Source organism: Eleutherodactylus coqui, chromosome 2 (genome assembly GCF_035609145.1).
Source record: "Eleutherodactylus coqui strain aEleCoq1 chromosome 2, aEleCoq1.hap1, whole genome shotgun sequence".
Lineage (NCBI taxonomy): Eukaryota > Metazoa > Chordata > Amphibia > Anura > Eleutherodactylidae > Eleutherodactylus > Eleutherodactylus coqui.
The window spans coordinates 245,127,359-245,145,916 of record NC_089838.1 but is presented as its reverse complement, the minus strand read 5'-3'; the positions used below and the strand labels follow the sequence as shown (position 1 = coordinate 245,145,916).

Genomic DNA, 18,558 nt, shown 5'->3' with positions numbered 1-18,558 from the left:
TTCTTTCCTCCGGCGCTGCAGAGAGACGTCCGTCTTCAGGTACGGCCGTCTGCTACCTGCAGTAACACGGGCGCCGATGCGCCCGTGTGACTGAGCCCTCACCTCTTAATGCAGAGGCGTAACTTAAAGCTTTTGAGCCCCAATGCAAAACCTGTAACAGGACCCCCAACTATAATGCTTTACTCATAGTACTGGGCTCCATATATGGAGAAGACAGGCCTTATGGGCCCCCTAAGGCTCCGGCGCCCGGGTGCAACCGCATCCCCTGGATCCCCTGCAGTTACGCCAGTGTATATATATATATATATATATATATATATATATATATATATATATATAAATTATTTGCCCTACAACTATTGTCATCCACCATTATGCCAACATATCCGCCTCTGTTGTCCCTTTTTATCTATATTTAGAAGGTCCATGATACGCCCCCTATGTCACATTTTTCATTATAGCTTTACTCTTCTGCATACAAGTATTTGTATATATGTGTCTGCTCATATTATGTCATGTTATAGTAAACTTAATATTTCATTGCCTTTTAGGTGGTTTTGTTTCATAACAATTTGTTTTATGATAATGACATTTCCAAAGGCAATTTGGTGTACCACTCATTTGCTTCATTCTTTTGAAATACCTTGATGCTATTGTTTTTTTTTAATTGAGCTCTCGTTTGAGCTTTTTGGATGCGTGTGTATCTTACCTCATTTCCATCTGTTCCTTTTATTTCATTTTACCTTGTCTTCATTGCCTCTGTCTGTATGTGTATAGTTGTAATTACAAATGTCACCATTTAGCATAGAGAAGTACAGCATGACAAAAATCATACGCAACCATGACCCCCAGTTTCTCAATGTCAGACCTCAGCTTCTAGTTTTGGGAAACTTCACTGTAACCTATTCTCTACTGTTATTTTTTTACAGCCCAACTTTTTCACTTATGAAGCAATCTGTCACATTTATGACTGATCATTCCAGTGAAAGAGACATAATTATCTGATAGAGAGAGACTAGTATTGCAGCCAGATCCTCAGGCCAAGTCTGAATGATATTACACAAACGTTGTCTGTTAGATGACATGCCAAGAAGTCCTAGACACAGTTACTGAATTCCTTCTCATACTGTATTTTTATTAGCTATTTATCACAATGACAAAACAAAATGATTGCTTGATATGTATCAGCCAAATGGAATATTCATTTTGTTAATAAGCAACATACATTATATAACATACAATATAATAGAATCATAGAATAGTAGAGTTGGAGGGGACCTCCAGGGTCATCGGGTCCAACATCCTGCTTAGTGCAGGATTCACTAAATCATTCCAGACAGATGTTTGTCCAGCCTTTGTTTGAACACTTCCATTGAAGGAGAACTCACCACCTCCCATGGTAACCTGTTCCACTCATTGATCACCCTCACTGTCAGAAAGTTTTTTCTAACATCCAATTGTGTCTCCTCTAGAAATGAGCGAGCACCAAAATGCTCGTTACTCGGGACGAAATTTTCGCGATGCTCGAGGGTTCGTTTCGAGTAACGAACCCCATTGAAGTCAATGGGCGACCCGAGCATTTTTGTATATCGCCGATGCTCGCTAAGGTTTCCATTTGTGAAAATCTGGGCAATTCAAGAAAGTGACGGGAACGACACAGCAACGGATAGGGCAGGCGAGGGGCTACATGTTGGGCTGCATCTCAAGTTCCCAGGTCCCACTATTAAGCCACAATAGCGGCAAGAGTGCCCCCCCCCCTCCCAACAACTTTTACTTCTGAAAAGCCCTCATTAGCAATGCATACCTTAGCTAAGCACCACACTACCTCCAACAAAGTACAATCACTGCCTGCATGACACTCCGCTGCCACTTTTCCTGGGTTACATGCTGCCCCCCCCCCCCGCACGACCCAGTGTCCACAGCGCACACCAAAGTGTCCCTGCGCAGCCTTCAGCTGCCCTCATGCCACACCACCCTCATGTCTATTTATAAGTGCGTCTGCCATGAGGAGGAACCGCAGGCACACACTGCAGAGGGCTGGCACGGCTAGGCAGCGACCCTCTTTAAAAGGGGCGGGGCGATAGCCCACAATGCTGTACAGAAGCAATGAGAAATATAATCCTGTGCCACCGCCATCAGGAGCTGCACACGTGGGCATAGCAATGAGGAACCTATGTGCCACACACTATTCATTCTGTCAAGGTGTCTGCATGCCCCAGTGAGACCGCGTTTTTTTATAAATAGTCACAGGCAGGTACAACTCCGCAATGGGAATTCCGTGTGCACCCACAGCATGGGTGGCTCCCTGGAACCCACCGGCTGTACATAAATGTATCCCATTGCAGTGCCCATCACAGCTGAGGTAACGTCCGATTAAATGCAGGTGGCTTCGGCCCACACTGCATGCCCCAGTCAGACTGGGGTTCTTTAGAAGTGGACACATGCAGTTACAACTCCGTGTGGACCGACAGCATGGGTGGGTGCCAGGAAGCCACCGGCTGTACATAAATATATCCCATTGCATTGCCCATCACAGCTGATGTAACGTCAGCTTTAATGCAGGTGGGCAAAAAATTAATTGGATTACACTGTAGGCGAGGGCCCCCAAAAATTGGTGTACCAACAGTACTAATGTACCTCAGAAAAATTGCCCATGCCCAACCAAGAGGGCAGGTGAAACCCATTAATCGCTTTGGTTAATGTGGCTTAATTTGTAACTAGGCCTGGAGGCAGCCCAGTTAAAATAAAAATTGGTTCAGGTGCAAGATTCAATGCTTTGATGAGCATTGAAACATATAAAAATTGTTTACAAAAATTATATGACTGAGCCTTGTGGGCCTAAGAAAAATTGCCCGTTCGGCGTGATTACGTCAGGTTTCAGGAGGAGGAGCAGGAGGAGGAGGATGAATATTATACACAGATTGATGAAGCTAAAAGGTCCACGTTTTTGATGGTGATAGAGAACAATGCTTCCATCCGCGGGTGCAGCCTACGTATTGTTTAGGTATCGCTGCTGTCCGCTGGTGGAGAAGAGGAGTCTGGGGAAATCCAGGCTTTGTTCATCTTGATGAGTGTAAGCCTGTCGGCACTGTCGGTTGACAGGCGGGTACGCTTATCTGTGATGATTCCCCCAGCCGCACTAAACACCCTCTCTGACAAGACGCTAGCCGCAGGTTAAGCAAGCACCTCCAGGGCATACAGCGCGAGTTCAGGCCACGTGTCCAGCTTCGACACCCAGTAGTTGTAGGGGGCAGAGGCGTCACGGAGGACGGTCGTGCGATCGGCTACATACTCCCTCCCCATCCTTTTACAGTGCTCCCGCCGACTCAGCCTTGACTGGGGAGCGGTGACACAGTCTTGCTGGGGAGCCATAAAGCTGTCAAAGGCCTTAGAGAGTGTTCCCCTGCCTGTGCTGTACATGCTGCCTGATCTCTGCGGCTCCCCTGCTACCTGGCCCTCGGAACTGCGTCTTCGGCCACTAGCGCTGTCGGATGGGAATTTTACCATCAGTTTGTCCGCCAGGGTCCTGTGGTATAGCATCACTCTTGAACCCCTTTCCTCTTCGGGTATGAGAGTGGAAAGGTTCTCCTTATACCGTGGGTCGAGCAGTGTGTACACCCAGTAATCCGTAGTGGCCAGAATGCGTGTAACGCAAGGGTCACGAGAAAGGCATCCTAACATAAAGTCAACCATGTGTGCCAGGGTACCTGTACGCAACACATGGCTGTCCTCACTAGGAAGATCACTTTCAGGATCCTCCTCCTCCTCCTCAGGCCATACACGCTGAAAGGATGACAGGCAAGCAGCATGGGTACCCTCAGCAGTGGGCCAAGCTGTCTCTTCCCCCTCCTCCTCATCCTCCTCATGCTCCTCCTCCTCCTCAACGCGCTGAGATATAGACAGGAGGGTGCTCTGACTATCCAGCGACATACTGTCTTCCCCCGGCTCTGTTTCCGAGCGCAAAGCGTCTGCCTTCATGCTTTGCAGGGAACTTCTCAAGAGGCATAGCAGAGGAATGGTGACGCTAATAATTGCAGCATCGCCGCTCACCATCTGGGTAGACTCCTCAAAGTTTCCAAGGACCTGGCAGATGTCTGCCAACCAGGCCCACTCTTCGGTAAAGAATTGAGGAGGCTGACTTCCACTGCGCCGCCCATGTTGGAGTTAGTATTCCACTATAGCTCTACGCTGCTCATAGAGCCTGGCCAACATGTGGAGCGTAGAGTTCCACCGTGTGGGCACGTCGCACAGCAGTCGGTGCACTGGCAGATGAAACCGATGTTGCAGGGTGCGCAGGGTGGCAGCGTCCGTGTGGGACTTGCGGAAATGTGCGCAGAGCCGGTGCACCTTTCCGAGCAGGTCTGACAAGTGTGGGTAGCTTTTCAGAAAGCGCTGAACCACCAAATTAAAGACGTGGGCCAGGCATGGCACGTGCGTGAGGCTGCCGACCATGCCTGGTTGGAGGCTCAGCGGCGCAAGCCAGCGGTCGGTCTGCTCTGTCAGACCCTGCAGCAGTTCGTGGGCTGTGTGCCTCTTCTCTCCTAAGCTGAGTAGTTTCAGCACGGCCTGCTGACGCTTGCCCACCGCTGTGCTGCCACGCCGCGCGACACCGACTGCTGGCGACGTGCTGCTGTTGACACATCTTGATTGCGAGACAGAGGTTGCGTAGGAGGAGGAGGAGGAGGAGGAGGGTGGTTTAGTGGAGGAAGCATACACCGCCGCAGATACCACCACCGAGCTGGGGCCCGCAATTCTGGGGGTGGGTAGGACGTGAGCGGTCCCAGGCTCTGACTCTGTCCCAGCCTCCACTAAATTCACCCAATGTGCCGTCAGGGAGATATAGTGGCCCTGCCCGCCTGTGCTTGTCCACGTGTCCGTTGTTAAGTGGACCTTGCCAGTAACCGCGTTGGTGAGGGCGCGTACAATGTTGCGGGAGACGTGGTCGTGCAGGGCTGGGACGGCACATCGGGAAAAGTAGTGGCGACTGGGAACTGAGTAGCGCGGGGCCGCGGCCGCCATCATACCTTTGAAAGCCTCCGTTTCCACAACCCTATACGGCAGCATCTCCAGGCTGATAAATTTGGCTATGTGCACGTTTAACGCTTGAGCGTGTGGGTTCGTGGCGGCGTACTTGCACTTGCGCTCCAACACTTGCGCTAGCGACGGCTGGACGGTGCGCTGAGAGACATTGGTGGATGGGGCCGAGCACAGCGGAGGTGAGGGTGTGGGTGCAGGCCAGGAGACGGTAGTGCCTGTGTCCTGAGAGCGGGGTTGGATCTCAGTGGCAGGTTGGGGCACAGGGGGAGAGGCAGCGGTGCAAACCGGAGGTGGTGAACGGCCTTTGTCCCACCTTGTGGGGTGCTTGGCCATCATATGTCTGCGCATGCTGGTGGTGGTGGTGAGGCTGGTGGTGGTGGCTCCCCGGCTGATCTTGGCGCGACAAAGGTTGCACACCACTGTTCGTCGGTCGTCTGCACTCTCAGTGAAAAACTGCCAGACCTTTGAGCACCTCGGCCTCTGCAGGGTGGCATGGCGCGAGGGGGCGCTTTGGGAAACAGTTGGTGGATTATTCGGTCTGGCCCTGCCTCTACCCCTGGCCACCGCACTGCCTCTTCCAACCTGCCCTGCTGCTGCACTTGCCTCCCCCTCTGAAGACCTGTCCTCAGTAGGCGTAGCAAACCAGGTGGGGTCAGTCACCTCAGCGTCCTGCTGCTCTTCCTCCGAATCCTCTGTGCGCTCCTCCCTCGGACTTACTCCAATTACTACTACCTGAGTGATAGACAACTGTGTCTCATCGTCATCGTCCTCCTCACCCACTGAAAGCTCTTGAGACAGTTGCCGGAAGTCCCCAGCCTCATCCCCCGGACCCCGGGAACTTTCCAAAGGTTGGGCATCGGTCACGACAAACTCCTCCAGTGGGAGAGGATTCGGAACCATTGCTGCCCATTCTGGCCAGGGGCCCGAGAACAGTTCCTGGGAGTCTGCCTGCTCCTCAGAATCTGTCATTGTAATGGAGTGAGGAGGCTGGGAGGAAGGAGGAGCAGCAGCCAGAGGATTCAGAGTTGCAGCAGTGGACGGCGCAGAATTCTGATTGCTGGATGCACTTTCTGCCATCCACGACAGGACCTGCTCACACTGCTCATTTTCTAATAAAGGTCTACCGCGTGGACCCATTAATTGTGAGATGAATGTGGGGACGCCAGAAACGTGCATCTCTCCTAATCCCGCAGCAGTCGGCTGCGATACACCTGGATCAGGAGCTCGGCCTGTGCCCACACCCTGACTTGGGCCTCCACGTCCTCGCCCGCGTCCACGTCCTCAAGGCCTACCCCTACCCCTCAGCATGCTGTATTACCAGTAGTGCAGAAACAGAACGCTGTAATGAAATGTGCCGCTTATTGGCCTGTGGTTGGAGGCTGACTTCCCTTACGGAACGCACAGCAGATCCAGGAAACAATTTTGCGCAAGCCTGCTGTAACGCTTAGCTGCGTATTAATTAGGACTACTACCCCCAGCAGATAGATACTGTAGGCAGCGTATAATATTATGTATACTGTTTCCCTCTGGCGGGATGACGGCGCTGATGTAACAGAGACAGCAGATCCAGGAAACAATTTTGCGCCAGCCTGCTGTAACGCTTAGCTGCGTATTAATTAGGACTACTACCCCCAGCAGATAGATACTGTAGGCAGCGTATAATATTATGTATACTGTTTCCCTCTGGCGGGATGACGGCGCTGATGTAACAGAGACAGCAGATCCAGGAAACAATTTTGCGCAAGCCTGCTGTAACGCTTAGCTGCGTATTAATTAGGACTACTACCCCCAGCAGACACGCAGTAAACTGAAGACGGTCACAGGCAGCCTAAATATAGTATTTTTCCCCAATTTTTTGGAAAAAGCCCACTGCCTATATAGCCTGAATATCTCTTTCCCTGCCTCACCAGTACTGGCCCTATACTCTGTACAATGACTGCAGACTGAGGACGCAATGCTCTGCACGGCTGATATACAAAAAAAAAAAAAAAAGTGCGACACTGCAAAAAGCAGCCTCAACAGTACTGCACACGGTCATATGTGGCCCTAAGAAGGACCGTTGGGGTTCTTGAAGCCTAAAATCACTCCTAACGCTCTCCCTATAGCAGCTCCGGCATCAGCAGCACTTTCCCTGATCTCTGTCAGAATGCATCTGTGGCGAGCCGCGGGAGGGGCCGATTTATATACTCGGGTGACACCTGATCTCGCCAGCCACTCACTGCAGGGGGGTGGTATAGGGCTTGAACGTCGCAGGGGGAAGTTGTAATGCCTTCCCTGTCTTTCTATTGGCCAGAAAAGCGCGCTAACGTCTCAGAGATGAAAGTGAAAGTAATTAGAACATCGCATGGTGCTCGCCTCTAGTAACGAGCATCTCGAACACGCTAATACTCGAACGAGTATCAAGCTCGGACGAGTACGTTCGCTCATCTCTAGTCTCCTCCCTTTTAGTTTCATTCCATTGCTTCTAGTCTTTTCTTGTGCAAATGAGAATAGTGCTGATCCCTCTGCAGTGTGACAACCCTTCAGATATTTGTAGACCGCTATTAAGTCTCCTCTCAGACTTCTTTTTTGCAAGCTAAACATTCCCAGATCCTTTAACAGTTCCTCATAGAACATGATTTGCAGACCCCTCACCATCTTGGTAACTCTTCTCTGAACTTGCTCCAGTTTGTCTATGTCTTTTTTAAAGTAGGGTGCCCAGAACTGGACAGTATTCCAGATGAGGTCTGACTAAGGAAGAGTAGAGGGGGATAATGACCTCACGCGATCTAGACTCTATGCTTCTCTTAATACATCCCAGAATTGTGTTTGCCTTTTTGGCTGCTGCATCACAATGTTGACTTGGCCGCTGCAGCCTTTAAGGTGAGTTCTTTTTTATGTTCAATCATTTTATTAAACATTTTTAAATAACAAACAACAACAATACAATAAATCAGTCTGAAAAGAATCTTCAGTCAAAACTTGAGTAAGGCTGCCTGTCCATGGGCGTAGTGATATCCCGCGTCGGATCTCTAAGAAATCCTTGACACATCACTGAGAAATAATAATATGACTGATTGAAAAACTGGACACAGTATTCCAGATGAGGTCCGACTAAGGAAGAGTAGAAGAGTCTAGACTCTATGCTTCTCTTGATACATCCCAGAATTGTATTTGCCTTTTTGGCTGCTGCATCACATTGTTCACTCATGTTCAGTCTATGATCTATTAGAATACCCAAGTCTTTTTCACATGTGCTGCTGCTTAGCCCAATTCCCCCAATTCTGTATGTGCTTTTTTCATTTTTCTTGCCCAGATGTAGGATTTTGCATTGCTCCTTGTTAAATACCATTCTGTTAGTCGCTGCCCACTGTTCTAGCTTTTCTAGATCTTTTTGAATACTCTCCCTCTCTTCCTTGGTGTTAACTATCCCTCCTAGCTTTGTGTCATCACATTTAATCAGTTTCCCATCAATTTCTTTCTCCAGATCATTTATAAAAATGTTGAACAACACTGGACCTAGGACTGAGCCTTGTGGTACCCGACTTGATACATTCTTCCACTTGGATGTGCAGCCATTTATGACCACTCTTTAACTACGATTACTCAGCCAGTTTTGAATCCACCTAACAGTTGCCTTGTCAATCCCATAGTTGGTCATTTTTTCAATAAGTATGGTATGAGATACTATGTCAAGTGCTTTACTAAATTCAAGATATACTATATCTACCACATTTCCCTGATCAACCCAGTCAGTGATTCTGTCACAGAAGGAAACATGTCTGGCATGATTTGTTTGTTAAAAACCCATGCTGGCTCTGGTTAATTACTCCATTTTTATCCAAGTACTTGCATGCATGCTGTTTAATAATTTGTTCAAAGATATTTCCTGGTATAGAGGTCAGGCTCACAGGCCTGTAGTTTCCAGGATCCATTTTCTTCCCTTTTTTGAAGATGGGGACAACATTTGGCCTTTTCCAATCTTCTGGGACTTCTCCTGTTCTCCAGGAATTTTCAAAGATTACGGCGAGTGGTTCAGCAATTACCTCCATTGCTTCCTTTAGTATCCTAGGATGTAATTCATCTGGACCATGAGACTTGAATTCATGTAATTAGCTAAGTGTTCCTGCACCATCTCTCTGCTTATAGATAGCCTGCATTCTTTTATTAGCCCAATAGCACAGGAAAGATCAGTTGATATTACATCTACTTTCTGAGAGAAAACGGATACAAAATAGGAATTAAAAAGTTCAGCCTTCTCAACATCATTCTTAACCAATTCACCATTTTCATCCTATAAGCATCCAATAGCATCTTTGACTTTTCTTTTGCTTCTGACATACCCCCAAAATAATTTTTTATTGCTTTTCGCCTCTGTTGCAAGCCTCAATTCATTATTAGCTTTAGCTTTTCTGATACTTGCCCTACAGTTTCTGCAGACCCTATTATATTCTTCTTTAGATATTCCCCCCTCTTTCCATTTCATAAACATATTTTTCTTTCTTTTAAACATGAGTGCAAGTTCAGTGTTCATCCATCCTGGTCTCTTTAAATACTCCCCATTCTTCCTTCTTTTAGAGATTGTTAACGATTGTGCTTTGAGAATCTCATTTTACAATATTTCACAACCTTCTTGGAGATTTCTGTCCTTAAGAATATCCAGCCATTGGATTCTTCCTACCCTCTTTCTGAGTTCATTAAAATCTGCCTTTCTGAAATCCAACCTTAAGGTCTGAGTCTTCTCAGGTCTTCCTCCCCTTGTTATCCAATATTCAAGGATAGCATGATCACTGCCTCGTAAGGTCCCAGCCACCTGTACTTCCTCAACCATTCCCTCCCTGTTGGTAAGAATTAGGTCCAAGATAGCAGATCCCCTTTTTTTCTCTTCGACCTTTTGGAAAATCAAGTTTTCAGCAAGAGCGGATAAGAATTTGTTGGATCCATTACTTTTACCTGAGATTGATTCCCAACAAATGTCTGGATAGTTAAAATCTCTCATAATCACTCTGTCGTTCTTTTTTGAGAGCTTGGCCATCTAATGTAGAAAGAGTTCATCAATATCTTCTGCTTGTCCAGGTGGCCTATAGTAAATGCCTACAATATCGTTCTGTCTGTTGTTCTCTCCTTGTATTTTTACCCAAACACTTTCTACAGAACTATCATGCTCTGAGGCTTGAATCTCTGTTGAGATTAAGGTTTTCCTAACATGCAACGCAATACCTCCTCCCTTTTTTAGGTCTGTTTCTTATAAATAAGTTGTACCCTTCAAGACTTGTATTCCAATCATGTGTATCATTCCACCAAATTTCTGTGATTCCTATGACATCATATTTCTCTTTTTGTGTTAGGAGCTCCAATTCTCTTTATTTGTTTCCCATGCTCTGGGCATCAATAGTCCTGCGTTTAGTTACAAAATGTACATAGTTTGAGCTTTGGACTATTCACCATGTGAATAGCCAGCTTAAAAGAGATTTCTCATCATTTAATGTCATGACACATCACCATGATATGCAAAAAATATATGATCAGTGGGAGTCTGACCTCTTGGACCTCCGCCAGTCCAGAAAATGAAGTGACGGAGGTCTTTCAGCCTTTCCCCTGCACAGCTGCGCTTCCAGCCACCTGCCATGCAAGGAATTGCAATGCAGCAACACTCATGTTAATGGGACTGTGTGGTACGTCCCTGCTCAGTGGGTTGCTGGGAATGTTGTTGTGCAGAGAAAATTAGTGAAGGAGTCCCCTTCATACTAGGGATGTGGGGTCCAGGAAATCCAGCTTGAATCCTAGTAAGTACTCAGTCTGTATAGTACATAAAAATGGATAATAATGCTCAAAATGTAAAAACTAAACAGCAAGAACTACTGTCTGACTCAAACACATACTACAGCTCCATTTTCTGTATAAATCACTGATGTCATATGGTTATCTTTATTAATCCATGTTTATGAAGTAAAGTAGAATACAATCAGATATAGATCAGCTTTATGATTCATTCTGTTCCTTTATACACTGCTCCTAGTGTACTGGGTGGAAATACTTTTCCTGAAAATGTGATGACCTGCATGTCTAAAATATTAATCAGAAATAATGCTTTAAAGAACATCTGTCAACAAAATGCTCTTAGTCTATGTTTTTGCGCATATCAATTAAGGATGATGTAATAAATATGTTTTGCCCTGTGTGTATTTTCTTCAAATGTAACATTTTGTGATCTTCCTGAATGTCATCAGGATTTCATAATCAAAATGTTTTCTTGTTGATATTCATTAGAGGTTTGACCTGCAGAGCCCTCTTAAGAATACATAATTAAGCTTCCTCTTCATAGTGACAGATGATTGGTCTGTCATGTGACCTCACATTCCCTGCTAGGAAACAGTGAACGTGATTGGTCAAAATGCTCTCTGAAGCACAAACTTTTAGACTTATTCAGATATAGATACGCACCTTACACGCATTTACTGTAAAATGCTATGGAAACCTTTGTGAATGAAAAAAATTGATACACAGTTGAAAAAAATACTGCACCTATCTGTTTTTTTTCATTGAACTTTATTTCTCATGTGTTTAGAAAGCTTCATACTTGGTTTACAGGCTCTTCTACATTAAATTTTCTGACTTTGGGGCATTCCAGCACTGATCAGCTGTTCTCTCTCATGAATGTGCACAAGCATAACTCTTACTCCCCTCTCCTTTTTCAGAGGCTGTGTAGCATAACCACACCCACTCAATACTGCACAGCTTTTCTCTCCCTCCATTTCTTTCTGTCACTGAGTAGCTGCTGGTCCATGCCCCTCACTGCTGTTAAGAGCAGAAAATGCATCTGGCATGAATTACAGCCCTCTGTAATAGTAGATTCCTCTGCACCCATCCACCATCCCCTGACACCATCATACAGCCCTTTGTAATACCTCAGTGAAAAGGCAGTGAATGCAGTTTCTCAATAGGAAAGCAGGCTAAGGGGACGAGTCAGTCAGTTTACTCTGACTGACAGAATTTGCTATGGTTTCAGTCCTCCAGTCTGCAGTGTCTTCGAAAACAATACAAGTGTAGAAATCAAATAATCAGAAAGTTTTAATGAAAACCAATTACAAAAACACAGTGTTTTCAAAAACACATTGATTTAAAACAAAAATACAAAAATGTACATAGCCTTTAAGTGAAATTTACTGATAGACTGCTCAATGGGACACTAAAAAGTGATCTAATGCAATTCAATTAAATTTGCCCTAAACCGCTTGCTTTCATTTCAGATATCCTCACGTGTTTTCTTTGGAGAACCTGGATCTTGGTTCAGCCAAATGAACATGGATGGAGATAAGACCACAGTTTTTCATGATGTAGATGGCTCGGTGTCAGAATATCCAGGAGCATTTTTAGTGAAGGAAGACAATTGGTTATTGAGACATCCAGATTGCTTAGATGTTCCAGACTGGAAGGGGGCGATATGCAGTGGCAATTATGCACAGGTATTTCCCAAAACAGCAAATATATAAAGTGCTATAGTGCTAAGCAAACAATTAGCAATCAAGAAAATAATCTTTTCCAATAAATATCCATTTGTAGTTCTTTGGTTTGATGCTGTCTGACTAGATCGTCTATCTAACTCTTTGTAGCTTTACATACAAGCACGAAGACCAGCAGATGCAACTATGACAATCATTAAAGATGAGTATCCTGAACATCCATTGCACTTAGAAGGAGCACTTGGAAAAAGCAATCATTACCAACAATATCAGCCTGTCATCACTCTGCAGAAAGGCTATACAGTGCACTGGGATAAGACCGCCCCTGAGGAGCTCACTCTTTGGCTTATTAACTTCCAAAAGTAGGTTGTGCATGTATTTGCATTATTCTTTCTGAACTTAAGTGGTTATAGCACTTCATCATCTAAAATAGCTGAGGAGGAATATGTATGGTCACATCTGTTTAATGGCACCATAATTAACAAGAAGGGCAAGCAAAGTTCATGAATAACAAACCATGGTTGAAGTAGCATGAACATTTCCCTCATGCAATATTATGACTATTTTATTAAGTTACTGTTCTCCTGAGAACATTGGTCTCCAAATAGGAGCCCTTCGCCAGCAGGCCATTAATCACTACCAAGGTGATTGTTTTCACATTTCGGATATGATTCATAAAACAAAACTGGAAAGATAAAACATCTAACCTAAAATGCTCTTTATGGTGTTATTATTTGTATTCCCGGCACTATGAAATGGTTTTCTTGGGTTAATTGAAGTGTTTTTCTAGAATTTCGTGCAATATGCTTTGAAGCCAGGAAAAAAATAGCCATCTCAAAACGTAATATTTTTCTTGGCCACTTGATTCCTTAGGAAATTTGATGTCAAGTTCTTATTACTTGTGGTAACACATGATTCTCCTATTTTAGGAATGACTGGATTCAAGTAGGATTTTGTTATCCTAAAGGGACAACATTTTCCATCCTCTCAGACATTCACAATCGGCTCTCAAAGAAAACATTCAAGACGGGAACCTTTGTACGCACATTCCAAATGGACAAAGTGCACCAGGCATACCCTGGCAGGGGCTATTATTTTTGGGATGAGGAGTCAGGGTATGTGATCTTTTTTTTTCAACTATACATGACAGAAAGGATATGTAAAGGTTTAGAGCTCCGTGTTCTATTGTTCATTGGAACGGTGACAAATATGTTCATTTCCATGAAAAGACCTAGCATGGCATTCAAAGTAATCTTATTACTCGGGAGCTATAAAATAGCATATGAACATTGACACAGACAAGGAGAGTTGGAATTTTCCATCACGTAGCTCACTGTATTCATTCCTGCCCACATTACAATCACTGGTAACATGGGATTGGCTTGTACAGGCAACACTTCCATTTATTTCTTTGGTAAAGATACCGTCCTATGTGCACAGTTATGCTACAGCCCTTGTAGGGCTATGCCTGGTGACATTCAAGTTCAAGTGTCACTGCACAATCTTTGTCTACCAGGCTAGTATATTATACTGTTGATATAGCAGACTTTCCAACAAGGTAAACCCAACAGTCGGATGAGGATGCTGGCATAATCCCAAACAATGGTAGGTTGTAACTCTTCATATTGCCAGAGCAATATAGCCTCTGGAGCTGTATGTGAAGCGAGGGGCCCTGGGGTGGTATTGGAGCCCTCGCTAGGGGCAGGCAATAGGAGTCTTACCAAAGTATTATTATACGCATACACAGGTAAACAACATATTTTTCCTATTACATCTCCCCGGGTGACATTACTTCATGTACCGAGAACACTGCATCAGATAAACTAATAGCAAATAAACAGTGCTTACACATGACAAACCACCACCCCTCTACATATCCAACAGAGGTCACTTTCATCAGATTTCATGTATTTTCTGTTACAAGAAAATGTTAATTTTTCCAAATAGTATGCTTTTATGCCATGTTTCCTTCTAATTTTGCACATAGAAACAGAACAAAAAGCTGTAATGATCATTTCAGTGTATGATAACGACATAAATCAATTAGCTTGCAATAGAAAGGCGGTTTATGGGCATCATAATAAGCAAAAGACGGAGGTTTACATCTCTATTGTTACTGTACGTTCAAGTGCAACGTCAATTATAATAGTAAAGTAGATGAATAGGAAAAGTCAGGAGATGACTATTCACATGTAAAAATTTGACAAATGAGCATTTTTCAGTATTGGTCAGTATAACTAACACATTTTCATCAATCATTGCTGAATTAAAATATCTGGCTCCTGGAAATTGTCATTAAAAAGACTTCGTATAAATATGAAATCATTTTCATTATTGACAATGTTGCTGCCGCTATAGTGAATGTTTGTACATATTACTTTCTGCATTTTGTAAACTCTTCGTCTAATAAATGTATAGAATTTCCTCTTTCATATTCAGTAGGTTTATTGTTTTTTTTTCAGATTACTGTTTCTAATGCTGAAAGCTCAGAACGAAAAAGAGAAATTAGCATTTTGTTCGATGAAAGGCTGCGAGAGAGTAAAAATCAAAGCTGAGATCCCAAAAGGTTCTGGTGTCAGCAACTGCCAGGCTTCAGCCTACCCCAAGTATTCAGAAATGCCCATAGTGGATGCACCTCTGCCAAAGAAACTGCGCGGGAATCATCTGGTAAATTACCATGGTTAAGTTTTATGAGAGGCGGGGTGCAATCTTTATGTAATGCGCTTCGTGCGTTGGGGTGATGTAGTATGATATTGTCTGAGGAGAAATTTGAGAAATCATAAAACTTAAGCTTTGTGTACAGGGAAGAAAAGTGCATAAACAATGTTATGATATAATTTTATATGACGAAGAGAAATATTTTTCAACTTCTCAAACTACGCCTCTATTGGGTTCAGACGCAAACGTAGGCTCCAGTTATATCAGGGAATTGCATAAATAACTATCCCCGGAGATGATATTATCAGAAATGTTCTCCGTAGTCCTGGGGCATTCCAATAAATGGGGTGGCTCCATCCACTGTGGGTAATTACACTTTGCATTGACAACCATGTGGTGGATTCAAGGGGTTTATGAGATTAGAAGTTTTTAGATTCCAGTTTTCTTTTGCTAAGAATTTCACACACAATACACTGAATTATAAACTGAGGATATACTGGTGACATTACAGTGGAAAGATCCTAGACTTTACTTCACACTTTGGGTTTTGCCCTTTACAAAAAATCTTCTGCCATAACATTAAGGGTGGCTTTATACAAGACATCTGACAGCCATCCCAATGTAATCACTCCTGTGCTTTCACACAGGAACGATGATTGATCAGTGAATAGAGGTGGGGCGCACAGGGCATTCACCTCCAGCAGTCGTTCAGATGAATGACTGCCTGTTAACACGGGTTGATAGTCGCTTGGTTTTGAGATGAGCTAAAAACCAAACAACTCTGACAAGTGAGCGATTCTCACTCACTTGCCATCAGGTCACATGTTCACACGGGACGACAGTTGCTCATAGTCGTTTTTGAGTGGCGAGTGTTGGAGTGAGGCGGTATACCTGTCAAACAGTAACAAGTTGTGCTAAGGCGAGCTCAGGGAGGACAGAAACCTCCCGCTCTTTTGAGCGATTATTTGGGCGACTATCGGCCGATGTAAAGCTAGCCTAAAGACAAGTCAGAAGATGCAAGAATATCAGCAATCTTTTAGCAGCTGTTTTGTCATATATTGACAGGGTGATGTGCTAAATACTGTACTTCTGTTGTAGGAAAAGACAAAGGATCACTTATTGGAGATCAAAGTAGAATCCTACAACACCAGATACTACCATCTGAAAGATGACTTTGCATATATTGAGGTAAATAATGACTTGACTATTGTTGTATATTGGCAAATATCTATCTATCACATATATAACTCTATCTATCTATGTCATATCTATCTATTTATCTATCTCCATCTCATATCTATCTATTTATCTATCTCTATCTCATATCTATCTATCACATATATATCTCTATATCTAACTATTTATCTATATCTGTCTATCTATCACATATATATCTCTATATCTATCTATTTATCTATATCTATCTATCTATCACATATATCTCTGTCTATCTATTTATCTATCTCATATCTATTTATCTATCTATCACATATCTATTTCTATATCTATCTATTTATATCTATCTATCTTTTATCTATCTATCTCTATCTATCTCATATCTATCTATCTCATATCGATCTAACTAATCTCTGATAATGCTTTTCACGGGTACAAAGAATAAGCTTTCATTTCACATTTCTGTTCTTCAATGTACACAGGATGGCCATACACTGGAGACAATTGCTTTATGATAGAGAGGGAAAGAGGTACAGACACACGTGGCACATATATAATGCCATGACCAGGGTTTAAATTTTCACCTTTGAATACTCTGGTGGCAACCATAGCTAGCCATGCTCTCCAGACAGTCCACAGTATCCCAGCGGCACACGTCTTGTAGTTTCCATAGTGTTAACCTTTAATAATACAAATCTATAGTATTGCAAGCTCCTGTGCTGGCCCCTACTCTATTGTAGTGGAGACAAAAGTCCTTATAGAGAGGTACCATAAATGATGCATACAACTGCTGACACACAAGCCACACATCATTTGGACATTTAAAAAAAACATGATATAGCTTTTTAGTTCACTGGTTAATAAATGCAGACTGAGGTTTGGCTGCTATTCTAATGAAGTTTATGAATCCATATTCAGCTAATAGGACTATCAGCATGAGGATTTTCACTGACATTAGATATTAACTTTCTGAAATTCTACATCTAACAGGTGGATAACAAAAAGTTCTTCATGCCAGACGATGGGATACAAGTGGTTGTGATTGATGGAAGTCAAGGCAAAGTTGTAGATAGTGTTGGCTTCAAAACTGCCGTGCTACAAGGAATTCCAGCTCAGTTTGATAACTATGTGACAAACATCAAGGACAAGTGAGTAGCTCTCTTAGTGTATAATACCTATACGCCACATCTATGACTTGTAAATGGCTTGATGTTCCTAGCTCCAGCAGAAGGGCCCAAATGTGACTGTAACCTCTGCACCCCTTGTAGTTATGCCCCTGCATAAAGTTTAAAATACTATTAAGTGACAATTAACTTTATATTACAGCTCTATTGTGGTCATCGTATCAAAAGGAAGATTTTACAACAAAGGGCCTTGGATCAAGGTTCTGAGAAAGCTTGGAATTGAGGGAGATATAAAGCTGAAAGGTGAGGTCTCGAAATCCGTTCAGAGTTTGTGGGTTCAGTAAAGCAAACACTGACGCGGACATCACACTATTTAAAGCAGATCTGTCATGAAAATATGCTGCCTTATATAACTGCAGTATATCATAATGACAGGTACGCTAGGTTATTATACCAAACAGCACAGAAATATTGTTTTCTTTGCATAAAAGAAAGTCCACTGCATTCATGAGCCGGATATGAAAATCTGTAGCATGGTTTAATTTTCATGTGGATTTTTTCCACTGCATGCAGATGGGGTTTTAGAAACCGCGCACACTTTTATTATACTGTGAATTGCTGCCGATCGGCCCCATATGAAACTGAAAGGGTATTGCTGGGAATTAAAATTCCCTGCAGATAACCTTGTATGTGTTTGGATACTTCCTGTTTACAGCAAAATCAACTGGTATTAATGGTTTATTAGGGGCTGACAAATTAGGCAGTTCCCAGTGATCAAATGTACGTTTCTACGAAGAAGCTCCTGACAGTCGTCCCAGCGATACTGGTCCTATGATTTCATACAGCAGCTATGATTGCTCAATGAATAGAGGCCGGGTGACCAGAAATCTTCCAGCAGCCCACCTACATTCACGGTAAACAGGCAGTCGTTCATAGATGAATGGCTGCCTGTTTAAACAGACCGATCGTCGTTTTCTACCTGCAAAAAACGAACGGACGGCAAACAAATGGTTGTTTGTTGTTCAGTCGCTGGCAGCGTCTCCACTGAACGATTACCATTCACATTCTCGTGATCTAGCGAGAATCTGGACAATAATTGTTTAATGTAAAAGGGTCCTTAG

At 43.6% G+C, this 18,558-nt stretch overlaps 1 protein-coding gene across 4 annotated transcripts in view; it reads left to right on the top strand.

Moving 5' to 3' along the window:
* CEMIP (cell migration inducing hyaluronidase 1) overlaps positions 1–18,558 on the top strand; it is a 141,850-nt gene that overhangs the window by 118,513 nt on the left and 4,779 nt on the right. For all 4 annotated transcript variants that reach the window (XM_066592780.1, XM_066592782.1, XM_066592783.1 and 1 more), the window contains 7 exons: positions 12,267–12,482; positions 12,630–12,841; positions 13,409–13,594; positions 14,942–15,146; positions 16,236–16,325; positions 17,304–17,461; positions 17,640–17,740. In XM_066592780.1, coding sequence (XP_066448877.1) covers positions 12,267–12,482; positions 12,630–12,841; positions 13,409–13,594; positions 14,942–15,146; positions 16,236–16,325; positions 17,304–17,461; positions 17,640–17,740 — 1,168 coding nt within the window. The remainder of the gene's footprint in view (positions 1–12,266; positions 12,483–12,629; positions 12,842–13,408; positions 13,595–14,941; positions 15,147–16,235; positions 16,326–17,303; positions 17,462–17,639; positions 17,741–18,558) is intronic.